Here is a 13,435-nt window from a genome sequence, read left to right as displayed (position 1 = left end):
CCCCCCCTCAGTCATCTCCTCTCCAGGCTAAACAGACCAAGCTCCCCCAAGCTTTCCTCATACATCTTGGTCTCCAAACTCCTCACCATATTTGTTTAGAAAGTTAGATGGTTTAAATGGACAAATTGTTTTCCTTCTGAAGTTTTGCCATAGACCTTTCCCATCAAATTATTTCCAAATTACGTCAAATCAACTATTATTTTCCATTTCAGACCCTGTCCTGTGGTCAGCAAAGAGTGAGCAGGAATCTTTTTCTACGGCAGCCAATTCTGATGTGGTGTGGTGGTTAAGAGTGGCAGCTTCTAATCTGGTGACCCAGGTTTGATTCCCTGCTCCCCCACATCCAGCCAGCTGGGTCACCTTGGGCTCATCACAGTCCTGATAGTGCTCACAGAGTAGGAATATCTGAGCTCTCTCAGCCTCACCTCCCTCACAGGGTGTCTGTTGTGGGGAGAGGAAGGGAAGGCGATGGTAAGCTGCTTTGAGACTCCTTTGGGAGATGAAAAAGCAGGGTTTAAAAACCTACTCTTCTTCTGAATTGTACCAAACTTCTCTTCACGCCGTTGAAAGAAAGGAAAGTATTCCTTGCAACCTTTTACGACTGTCCATTATGGAGTTGCAGCTTACAAAATTGTGCATGACAGGATTGTTCGTTACAGAATGGCTCCAACCTTCCAGATGGAGGGCATATCTGGCCCTGGAACTGTCAGGGACAGCACTGTTTGCCTGGTCTAGTTGCCGGACCACTGGGCCAGGTCGAGTCCCCGCTCAGCCACGGAAGCTGACTACGTGCCTTGGGGTCAGCCCTTCCCTGGCAGCTTAGCCTCCCTTGCAGGGCCGTTGAGAGGATAAACTGGAAGAGAGGAGAGGGACACCTGCTGCTTTGGGTCCCCATGGGGGAGAAAGGCAAGGCCTAAGCAAAGCAAAGCAGTGAATACAACTCTGCCCCAAGAAAACCTTTTCCCTCCCCCTGTAATTTGAAAGATGAGGAATTGGATGGTGCTCTGCTATACCCCGTCTCCGTGCAGACGACTGCCCCACCGAAATCAGGGGGGCAAATACGCACAAGATCACGATCCAGCACAGCTCCAACCATCCCTTTATTCGGTGGCCGACAGATCTGTGGGAAGGCATGCTTCAAAAAGAACCGAGCTCAAACATTAGCACTGCTTCTTCTTCTTCTTCTTCGCAACAGTGCTTACACCACCAGCAAAGCACACGTGGGGTCATGCGGAAAAAAACAGCCGACGTGCTGCCCCCTAAGCCTCGATTTGCTAGTGCAGCCGGTCTGAGGCTGAGGATCCGTCCGTCTCCTTCACGGGCATGACAACCTGGCTTCCTTTTAAAAGGCTGGGTATTTGTGACATGCCCCCCTGTGTGATTAGTCATCTCTGTAGGCTGGAATTAATACGATTTTTACTGTGTCACTCTGCCCTTGGTTTAATTGTCTTTTTATATTAGTCTCGCCGACAGAATGTCAGGTCCCAGCAACGCTGATGCTCTCCAACCGAGACCGGCCGGCTTGTTTCATAAAATCTGGGTTAGGGAAACACAGCTGTCTGGTTACGATCCCTTGCATCGCCCTCTAACAAGATTTTCCCGGAGGAGTTACAGTCATCTCCCCACACCCTTCCCCACAACAGTTCCCAATCCATATCAAGTAAAAACCATTTCTCCTTATTTACAATAAAATCAGAATCCAGTATCACCTTTAAGACCAACAGAGCTTTATTCAAGGCGTGGGCTTTCGACTTGAATACATCTCTGTTGATCTTAAAGGTTCTACTGGACTCTGATTTTATTGGGCTCCTTCAGACTGAAATGGCTACTCATTTGAAGCTATCCTTATTCACAGATTGGGTTTCTTCCATTCTGCTAAAGTCCTGCTCTCTTGCCTCTACGCCAGAGGTAGTCAAATTGTGGCCCTCCAGATGTCCATGGACTACAATTCCCAGGAGCCCCTGCCAGCAAATGCTGGCATGGGCTCCTGGGAATTGTAGTCCATGGACATCTGGAGGGCCGCAGTTTGATTACCCCTGCTCTACGCAATATGAAAATAACAATAGTCAAAGGGCTGGAGACATTTCACGACTCTCTAACGGTGACAATACCCCAACCACAAAGAAGTCCTCCAGCACGGGCACTGCTGAAAAGAATGTCCCAAATAATTGGGGGGTCCTGCTTTAAAAAAAAAAATTAATTCTTGATGCAGTTTGCCATCCTGTTTCATTATTATGGCATGTTTGTTTCTCTTATTCTTGAAAATGAAGAAAGTAGAAGGGGAGAGAGAGAGAGAGAGAGAGATGAGAACCACATTAAGCGATCTTAGAAACACACTCTGAGTCAACTGGAAAGGGGAGGGGGAGCCATGACCAAAGCCAGCCCTGTAATAGTATAATGACCTTTAATGAGCGTCTTGGGAAACAATACAGGCCTACCATAAAAGACAAAGGGCAAAACCAATCAAGGCCTGGCTGACACTAATTCGAAATGATTTTCAGAACAACTGAAGAATGTCAGGGAGGTAATCGGATCCACCAATCTGACCCCACTTTGATTCCAGGGCCTTCTTGCTGCCATTCCTAATTGCCACGCACTCTACATTTCACATCTGCTCATATTTAATGAAAAGCTGACTTTCACCACTGTTCTTTGAGCTAACCAGCGCTTGTCAAAATGGGCATCGTCTGACCTCTCCTCGCCGGGAAAGGACATAATGATGGCTATTGAAGCCTTGCCAATGAGATTTTCCAGGGGGTGGGAGTGTGAAAATGTAGATATTACAATTGGGGATACCACCAGCTAATCAGCAAGCTTTGGCTCATGAGGGGCCTGAATCAATGTTGTCTTTATTTGCCTGTTTCTGATGATTAACCATCAAAGGTGAGTTGGTCACTCGCAGGAAAGGATGGGAATTTGTTTCTGGCACGATGAGGGATGGGAAGAGGAAGAAAGGACCGCTAAAGACCTCTGGAGCTGTCAATGTGAGTTTCAGGCCTGAAAGCAGGGGGTGACGAATGTGTTTTTCAAAAACTAAGCGGGCGTGTGTGTGTGGGGGGGGGGAGTGATATCACAAGCAGGATGGTTTGGGGCTGAACGGTAACACAAAACCCAGCCTATGTGCTTCTTCCACAGCCAACCGAGCCCTGCCTAATGCTACAATTTCTCTCTGCGTACCACAGATGCAAACATACTCATTTGTGGTGAAACGGATTCACTGAACTCTGTTGCTCTAAGCATCCTGATTACACAGTTCTATGTAAATTGTTCTGTCCAATGCTTAAGAGCAGCCCTGGGATGATGGCTGCTGAATGCCTCTGGGGAGACAGAGTTTGGGGCCTCTTGCCACCAAAATCCCACACTCTGCTCTCTGTCTACTAGAGTCAAGCAGCCCATAAAGGAACTCCTAGCATGGCATCTTCGCCAGAGCCAGAGGGAACATCTTCTCACTTGGCCTCCCGCTGTCCAAAGAGTAGAAGAAGCTCTTCCTTGGGAGGAGTGGGCCTCAATCCGAGCCTTTGGGTGTAGGGGAGGTTGCCCAGGGAAGGTTGCCAGGCCTGGGCTGAGGGTGGAGCCTGGAGAGGGGAGGGGAGGGGGCTTTGGGGAGGGGAAGGGCCTCAACAGGGCATCCTGCTATACAATCCACTTTCCAAAGTGGCCATTTTACCCAAGCAAATGGATCTCTGTGGGCCGAAGATCAGTTGTAATCCTGGGAGATCCCCAGCCCCCCCTGGAAGCGGGGGAGGGTGGCATTTCTGTTCTATTTCACTTCTTAATGCTCTCAATGCCTCTCGTTGAGATGGGGAAGTAGGTTGGGAGGTTATCCGCCATGTTATGGGTTTTTAAGTCTTTTAATGGGGGGGGGTTTAATGGGGTTTTAAGACTATGTTACCCGCCATGAGCCCATTGGGGAGTGGCGGGATACAAATTAAATTAAGTAATTAATTAATTAATTAACCCTGCAAGTCTTGACCTGTTTACCCATCCTGCTACCTGATCTTTTTTTAGTATCATTTTACTAGAGTAAGTCTCTAAAACTGACCTTGGTTCCCTTCTGGCCTCTAATTTAATCAACAGTTACACGTTTTGATCTAGCTGTAAAAATGCTGAGCTTCCGTGACTCCCACGGAGCATCCAAAGCAGGTTCCCTGGCATGAGTCTTCTACTCCACAAGGCATCGGCTTGCATTTGGTTTGCTGACCTTTCCAACATCCTGGTTGCATATCTAATGAAAAGTACACACCCCTAAGCCCAACTGTTGAGAACTAGCCCCGCCCTCTTGGAGAGTGGCAGAGAACGCTAGAAGCACGACTAAACGGACACAAATTGCTAGCCTCTGTTCCCTATCAATCTGTTTGTTAATCTTCTCTTTTCCTTACCAGCTAATCTCCCTAGGAATCAGGACGTAACAGAGCAAGATCCTAAAGAGGCTATGATAGAAAAGTGGGATACAGTTTAATTAAATCGATAAATGAATTAAAAACAATTAGCCACTAAGGAGAGAAAAACATCAATCAATGAGTGACAAAGAAAGTAGCCCTACAATCTCCACTAGATTTCTCCGGTCACTTCTGAGACGCCTTCAGGATCCTCCATAGTCAGAGACTGGCTGCTTTCCACAAGATGGGTGCCAAACACAGTCGAGTTCTCAGGATTAGTTCAGGTATATGCTCAGCCCCAGCACAGGCCTGTGTTCAGCACGGAAATGGGTTTTGGGGCTTTTCTGCAAGTTCCCATTTTCCTCACTTGTGTTTTCTGCCTCTAGTGGCCAGTTTGATATTACACCGGTTTATGTCCGGCATAACCACCTGCTGTTTACATTTGCAGTGAGAGAATGCTGGATGGAAACCAGTGTAATATCAAATGGACCACTAGAAGGAGCAAAACACATGCTTCAGCAGAAAAATCAAGCCACTGAAGAAGCAGCAACTTACAAGCAAGGGAAATGAGAACAGGGAAAGTCACTTTTCTACAATAAGAGAACTTGGTAACAGCACACATTATTGCTCTTGCCTGGCCACAACTTCTTGATTTGCCATTGGGAGCTGCCTCCTTGAACGAGATGCTGCCCAAGGATTGTCCTGCTGTTAGCCAAGGCAGTTAGGCTGGCATTCTTATGACAATATACTCGTGCACGAGAAAATCTTAAACCTCAACACAAACATTCTCAGCACGCGTTGCCATCTAAATACCAACTTGAATCTTGGCCTCCAGCTCCTTCACACATCAAGGACAACTGGAAGAGATCACGGTGGTAGAGTTTTCAGAAAGGGGGCCTGGGTTTTAAATACTTCAATGGAGCATCCTTCCGGGAACACCGCTCTCCCTTTCGGCTGTGCAGCTGCCAAGGACACTGCTCACTGGGACTTAAGAACTCGCCCAGCTCTTACCGTAGTGCCAGCTGCTGCCTTTCTTAGGCTAAACCATAGAAGGGAAGGCCAGAAAACTGGAGGCTGGCGTACTCAAGAAAGTATGTGCTGCGAACTATTTTATGATGTCAAGGAGGCACAAGGAAATGTGGCCTAGTTTTGCTTCCGTGGTAATTCAGCGGATTACATCTTGTGTTTGAAGACTCTCCACCAGGCATTTGGTTGGGGTCGGTCTGTACGATGGCTTCCAAAGGGCCCTCCTCCTGAGCTCCCTCCTACGGGCTATCAGGATGAGTTGCTTTAATGTTTAATTTTTCTACGGTTCCTTGTTGCTTGTTGTTTCATTTCATTCATCATTGTTAATCTAAGTTATCTGTACTGTTTCTGTTCTGTTTCATGTGAACCGCCCTGAGCCTTCGGGGAGGGTGGTATACAAATATAATAAGTAAGTCAGTAAGTCAGTAAGTCAGTAAGTCAGTAAGTAAATAAATGTTCTATATGTTGCAATTGTTGAAGTTACTGTTCATAACTACACTGCGATTGGCTGAATTTGTTTAACTTGGAAATTGTGAATAATATAGAAGAGATTCACAAACTAATTTGCACCACATTCTTTACTGAGTAAGCTGGATTCCAGTTTTCCAGCATCCTTGCTACGGACTTTCTATGGTGCTCCCCCCCCCCCGCCCCCCAGCTTTGGCCTTTCTTAGACTGGCAGGACTTGGCTGAGGTTGTACATTGATCTCATATCATTGTGTCCTGCACTCTCAATACAAAACATCTCTTACGGGGGGGCTTATGACATTCATTATAGCAAGACAAATCCAATAATGTAAGAACAAATCAGCATAACAATCCATGAGAATGGCACCAGCCATTGAGTGCAGCTGGCATGGGGGGAAGCCATGACTGAGAGCAGAAATCCACCGGCGTTTAAAACTAGCTGTGAACCAGGGTCCCTTCAGGGTACTGCCTCCCCCCCCGATGTTTTGGTTCTTTTATCACAAAACTATTCCCAAGCATACCCAGGGAAACGTTAGTATAACGAGGTAATTGATACAGTCAAGCACTGATGCATTACATTTCCACACAAAAAAGGATACTGAGTGAGGAAAAATAAGAAAAATGCAACACTAACTTCATTTCCTCTCTACTTCTGTCCCGCTTGCACTGAGTGAATATCCTTGGCTGCTGCCTTGAGACTAAGGCTTTCTTGCTCCCATTTTGTTAAGAGCCACTCCTTCACTGCCTTCTCTTCTCTGGTGCTCGTTGCTTTTCATCGTCTCTAAAACAACCTTAGGATTGCCCAAGTTCTACTAGTCAGGTGTCCCGTTTCCCAACCTGGCCCCAGCTAGCTTTGTAAGCAGGCAACCAGGGCTAAAGAGAGCATCTCCTCAGAGGCAGGTGTGGTGGCTGGCAGATCCCACAGCTGTCATTGGGTGAGTTTTGAGCAACCCCATGCAGAAATCAGTGGCCTAACGCTGCATAACATTACTCCCGGGTCTCCAACCTTTTGGAGTCTGTGGCCACAGCTATGGTGGACCCAGCCACAAAATGGCTGCTGCAGCTTACTTTCAATCACACACTGAAGACCCTCGTTGTGGCTACTACTGCCAAAATATGCTTTTAAGAGTCTGCACGGCCAATCAAATCCCCATGGCCAATCAGAAGCCTTGCTAGGCAAAGGCCCCTCCTGGCCACACCCACTTTCCAAGTGGTGAGCATTCACACCATTGAGCTATCTTAGTACCTCAGGGCCTGGAATACAGAGCTCTTCTGCCAGGTCTTTGGTTGAGGCAGGGTTTCAGGGACAGCTGGGGCCCTTCGTCTGGCCAACACTATGCCACTCTGCGAACCTATGCCTGTGATGGTTGACTGTAGATCAGGGAGGATTGGGGGTTATGCCGCCATTTTATGGGTTTTTACAGGTTTTTATGGTATTGGGGGATTTAGGATTGATTTTACTGGGGTTTTAATCTATTTTTGTGTAACCCACCATGAGTCCACTGAGAGTGGGGGGATATAAGTCAAAGTAATAAATATAAATAAATTAGAAAAGATATCTGTGGGCAACATGGCAGACACAGAGACCATGTCAGAGATTCCGGCATCACCCCTATTGTATAGGGTGACCAGATTGTCCCGCTTTTGGAGGGACATCTGGGGGTACCTGGCAAATTGTACTTAGGTTGAAATTAAATATATATATATATATTACAATACTATTTTTGTGTTCTATGCATTCTATGAAACTTTTTGTTGCTCCATATAGACCAAATTTTTAATCAAGAATGCCCCCCTCCCCCGGTCAATGGTGTCCCACTTTACTAGTGTTGAAATCTGGTCACCTTACCAATGGGCCACACATGTATCTCCCTATGCGGCTTGTCTCTTATTCACTAACCGACCGATGGAGATTCGAATGCACAGAGGGCACCTGCATCTTTCCAGAAGGCATGGGAAAACCTCTGCTACATTAACTACAGGTGATCCATACCTCCATACTTGATTGAAACAAAAGGCGAGCACATTGCCGGCCTCCCAAGGTAGCCTCAAGGTTAAACACCATGCACTCCGTACCACATACTACCCAACCCATGGACAATCTTTCTGGACCCTCTTATAGCATTCTCCCCAATCTGTTGGCTATCCATCCAGGACAGGAATGAAGCATTAATTGCACATCATCAACAACTGTTCACAGTGTGTGTCTCAATCAGAAGCAAGATGCCGGTCAACGGCCAACTCAAAAAAGCTCACAAGCGTGCACGTGTAAGCAAACGTGAATATTCTTTTTTAAAAACGAAGTACATTCCAGAATATACAAAATACATAACAGTACCAGCCAGGATCCATAAAGAAAGAAAAAAATGTGCCAGTACAATTTATTTGGGGGGAAAATCAATAGGACCACAACGTACGACACAGGACAGAGATGAGAACCACAGACACCACAGACACGGAACAGCGTGCACTGGCGATCCAACTTACAGGCACGAAAAGTAGTGGAGCAATCATTTACAGAGACAGAAGAGAGTGGGAAGGCGCTCTCAAGGGTGTCCACGTGACTAGGCACGCGACCTGGCATGCAAGGGCCCTCACGCTCAGAGCGTCCACCACCAAAACAACATGCCAGTTTGAGTCTCTTGCAGATGGACATCTGGGCTATAACCACGGTTGGGATGGGGAGGAGAGGAAGAGGAGCAGGTTAATGGAAAGGTCAGAGATCACAATGCAGCTCTGGAAGGTCATTCCAGGGGTTTAACAGACAGGCCTTAGTTTATGACAATCTTGACCCAGGGGCAAAGAATAATCTGTAGTATTATTTTTTTTAAAAAAAACAGTTCAAACCATAAGGGGTTGACATTGCATCAAAGGGGGGGAGGGGAATCACAGGACAAGCGTTATTATTCACGTGGGGGTGCGGGAGGGTTGGTGAGCGAAGGGGAAAAATCAGAGGAACCAGGTAAAGTCAGGAGCCTGTGAAGACTCACCAGTACATATACAGTCTAAAGGGAGAATTGTTGAGGAGAAGGAGTAGGGGGAAAGTGCCAATCAAATAAATCACTTTCAACAGCTTGCTTGTTTGGTAGCTGTTGGCCTTGTGAAAATAAACGTTTTCAGTGTTAAACAATGTCTGAGATCAACGTGATCGTTACTGAGTTCACCTTCTAGACCTTTTTTGAGGGGATAAAAAGACTTTGAGAGGATAAGCAAAGGCTCTCCCTGTGAGAGATGCTCCTTCCCGGAAGGAATGCCGGGGACATCAGAGGCAGCTCACTTCGCAGGGGTCACCAGTAGCAAAGCCAGGAAAGGTCCCCTGGAACCCGGCGGGCCAGCAGTCACAAGCCCAGCCTCATCCTGTTTCTGCAGTGGATTTCAGCGTTGCAAACACTGCGAGAAATCGATTTGGAAAGCCATCAAATGTCATCAAGCCATTGATTTCTCCCTTTTCAGCAGGGCTGACAAAAAGTAGGGTTGGGCGCTTCGGCCCTCAAAGCAGCTGTTCCAGCCCGAAGCAGCCGGCGCGATGGCTGAAGCACCCAACCCTAAATTACTCAACAGTTATTGACAGGCCTACAGCTTGCTTTTATACGGAAGCATGGCCAGGAAAGCTTCTTTGGTCTGATTCTCCTAAAATGATTTCATACACACACACAAATGTGAAAAACCAAAGCATCTCTTGTCATTGTTTCCCATGCTGCAATGGGCCGTACTTATTGGTAAGGGCTGAGCATAAACAAATTTAATTTCAGTGACATTGAAACAGATTGCAGGCAGCCAAAAAGCACAACCGTTAAGAGCAGATGTTCCCAAAAAGTTTTTTTTTGGTTAAAAAAATTGGCTCGTCATAACCTTACATAGAAACAGTCGTTATTCCACATTAATTTAAAACATTTCCCAGGGTGGTACAATTCTTTTTTTTTTTAACAAGAAAGGAGGACGTAAATCTACCCAAATGGGTCAAGCCCTGTTCTAAGGCCTATAAAACCTGCCATACACAGTATATTTGTCAAGCATAGGGTAACGTCACAGGTGTGGGAAAACAGGTACTGATGGGGACGAATGAGCAATCTCTTCTGCAGGGACTTGGTTCCTCTAGAACAGGGGTAGTCAAACTGCGGCCCTCCAGACGTCCATGGACTACAATTCCCATGAGCCCCTGCCAGCGAATGCTGGCAGGGGCTCATGGGAATTGTAGTCCATGGACGTCTGGAGGGCCGCAGTTTGACTACCCCTGCTCTAGAACTCTGCTTGCCTTTCTTGTGGCAGGGACTCTTAGCATTCCCTTCACATTATCTTGCAGCTGTTCAGAAATGTCAACCAGCCATGTCAAGCCTGATCAGCACGCCATGCATCATTCCCCGCAGCCCGGGTTTTAGAATAAAGGCGGGATCACACTACAGTTTTTGACAGGCAGCCAGTTCGGCTAGTAAGAGAAATTTGGAGACAGGAATATGTTTCCCAGAGTTCCGCGTCTCCCTCTCTACAGATCATTTAAGAGTTGCGGAGAAGCGGGGCCAAAAACCATGATCATTTTAAAAGATTACGTTTGTCTATGTGTATTTTTTTTTAAGATTGTTCCTTGTTTAAGGGGAGAAAATTAAGATTTTGGGTCTGAAATACACTCCCAGTTGGGGAGAGGAACCAGAAAGTTTGTCTTTGTTTGACAAACACCTGGCGTCAAAGAACCTTCTTGTAATCCAGGGCAGTCACAAAACTGAAGAAAACACCCGTGGGATAATGTTTTGATACTGGTTAATAACAGTCCCCGGTTTTCATTCCTGTCTAAAGTGGTATTTTGTCAAAAGCCGATAATAGAAGAAGCCACAAAGGGGGAAAAAAAAAAAAAACAGGAGAGGCAAGCATTTGAAGAACCAGCTTCTTCATCACTTTTATGCAGCAATGGAATTGGCCTAAATTAAGACTCAGTGAATTTTGAGTACTGTTTCTTTCCCCAAAAAAACTATTAATATATTAATGATTCTGAGGCCATGCATCATTTCTTCTTCATTGACTTTGTCAACATGCAGGGAAGCATCTTAGATCTGATAACAAACACATCAAAGTGGACTTGTTTTTAATCCATCCATATGCGAGCCATCGTATCATCAGAGAAACACACTTTGGTAAGCCATTGTGCTCATTACTCCTCATTCCTGTGGACACAGTCATTTGGCACTCACACTAACGGAAGGACAAAATAAATATTTTGAAATGCATCTGAACAGGCAACAGGATGGAGTCATCACGAAGAAACGGTGGCCGGGCAGATTACCGGGGTGATGGAATGATTTAAAACGGCACATCCACACACGGACGGTTTCCCATTAAACCACCATAAACGTTAATTAAATAAGGCAATCAGCAAAGAAAGACAGGAGACTCTTCCATGGTGGCTTCATTAATCAGTGCTTCACAGTTCTCCCAACACCTCAGAAATCTCTTTAAAAGCCAAGCCTTCTCTGGACCACCCTTGGGAGAAGTCGCCCAGGTATCCAGCAAGCTTCCGAGTTTGAGAGGGGAAACAAAGAGGTGTAAAGGCCTTCTCCTTCTCTGCTGATTACCCATTTTTTGTTACCATTGTCTCTGCAAGTCCACCACTCCCCTAGTCTCCTTGGAATAACAGCAATGGTAACAAAAAGTTGATCTAGGAGGACATCTAGTGGATCTCCACCAGACAGCAGCTGCCTAAAGAGATCTGGGACTCCTTGTCAGTCCGCTGAGGGGTGAATAAAAAGAGAGAGAGAGAGAGAGATGGACTCCCTTTAAGAATTGAAATGGATACGACGTCATTTCAATTCCACTCCTCTTATGATCCACAGCAAGAGGTAAATGACAACAAAGAGAAACTTCACAAAGGAATTACGCTCACAAAAGGGGACTGTGGTGTTACAAGAACAGCTAGGCTTGATTTAATTTTGCCCAATGGCGATGCTGGATAACATCATCGGACTAAAGAACTGCAAAGGGTTCCTCGCGGTATGGTTTCAGGTTTTGGATTTTGGGTAAAAAAAATACAGCAGTGCGTCTTAAAACGAGTTGTGACCATTAATTTCCCCCGTCTTTATGCGCCATGCTTACTGTGCCGTTGGCTTGAAGGCAACGAATCACAGCCTGCGTAGACGTTAAATTTTTTTGGCTGTTTCTCCCTTTCGGAAAGTTCTGATGTTAAGAAACGTCAGTGGAAGGGAACTGTGTTTGCTGCTTCCCCTAATCAGTTAGCAACCATCAAAATTCCTTAATTGTGGGTTCCAGCAGACAGTATCAGGCGCCTCTTCCACGTTCAGCTGCATGATGGTCTCCCGTAACGTTTCCTACCACTGAAGTTTAACAAACTGTTGGGTTTTATGTTTCTCGCTTCTCTTTCATTATACATGATGAGACAGAAGAATGCTTCCTCAGAGGCAAATATTTTATTCCCCCTTTTTTAAAGCAGAGAATTAAAACACCAACCAAACTGTTTTGTTTCTACTCCGAGCGAAGAATTGTGCTATGCGCCAGTGGAGAATGCTTATTTAACATGCCTGGCTCTCTGCAGCCCATTTTTTCTCCCACACAACTGAAGCAAGGGCGTGTACAAAGGGGGTGGGGCAGGGGTTTCACTCCCCCTCCCAAAAGAAACAATACAAAAAGCTACTCATTGAAAAAAGGAAAACCTATTGAAAATGGTACGAGAGAAAAATAATAGAAAAAGAGTTCAAAAATTTAAGGAAAAAGTGAGAAAGTACTAATTAAGAAGTTTCATGAAGGTTCTGGAATATATTGTAAACCCAGACCCCCACTTAAACTCCTTCTTCGTGGGCCTGGACTGATGGTCATTTCTGAGCCAAAACTGTTTTTCATGAGCACTTCGGCCAGTTTGGTGACTTCCAAGGAGGGTTCCTCCAGTCCATCTGTCCACCACCCATCATTCAACACATGGCAGATTCCCTGCCATACCAATGGATCCTTGCCAGGGTCATCTTTCTGAAATGGGCCTTTGCCTGCCTCAGAAAATTCAAAACCCCAAGTGACCCTGCGGGGCCTCCTGAATTACTCATCAACATGTGCACACCTGTGCTCATTTATTTGGGGGAGTGGTGATGCCTTGTTAAAATTCAACTTGGTTTAGTTAGTTTTGTTTTTGTGTCAAACACTGTTCCAAGCTTAGCCTAGTCTGGTGTGGCCAAACTGTAGCTCTCCAGATGTCCATGGACTACTGCCAGAGGCTCATGGGAACTGTAGTCCATGGACACCTGGAGAGCTACAGTTTGGCCACCTGGCATAGAGTTTAGAATTTGGGCACAGCTAGTTTCCGCAAGCTATGCTGTAATTTTCTTAAACCCAGAGGCGCATTGGTATGTTTGCTTCCTACTCTGCCTCCTGGTGGTTGTTTTCTTAATGTGGACAGGCAGTGAATGGGAATAATCATTTACATCCATGTTAATAACACAGGAGGAATTAGAACAAGGTGATTTTTTATAGGGACATAGGACCATAGAGTTGGAAGGGACCTCCAGGGTCATCTAGTCCAACCCCCTGCTGAATGGAGGAAATTCACAATGAAATTCTCCATAAAAACG

The 13,435-nt window shown here is 45.9% G+C and overlaps 1 protein-coding gene across 9 annotated transcripts in view; it reads right to left on the bottom strand.

Moving 5' to 3' along the window:
- Positions 1 to 13,435, bottom strand: part of KCNMA1 (potassium calcium-activated channel subfamily M alpha 1) — a 581,951-nt gene that overhangs the window by 121,855 nt on the left and 446,661 nt on the right. For 2 of the 9 annotated variants that reach the window (XM_077345959.1, XM_077345960.1), the window contains one exon: positions 8,361 to 8,534. The exons of the other annotated variants lie outside the window; for them this stretch is intronic. In XM_077345959.1, the coding sequence (XP_077202074.1) occupies positions 8,361 to 8,534 (174 nt within the window). The remainder of the gene's footprint in view (positions 1 to 8,360; positions 8,535 to 13,435) is intronic. 9 annotated transcript variants of the gene reach the window in all.

Source organism: Paroedura picta, chromosome 7, assembly GCF_049243985.1.
Source record: "Paroedura picta isolate Pp20150507F chromosome 7, Ppicta_v3.0, whole genome shotgun sequence".
Taxonomy (NCBI): domain Eukaryota; kingdom Metazoa; phylum Chordata; class Lepidosauria; order Squamata; family Gekkonidae; genus Paroedura; species Paroedura picta.
This window is presented reverse-complemented; position numbering and strand designations above follow the sequence as displayed.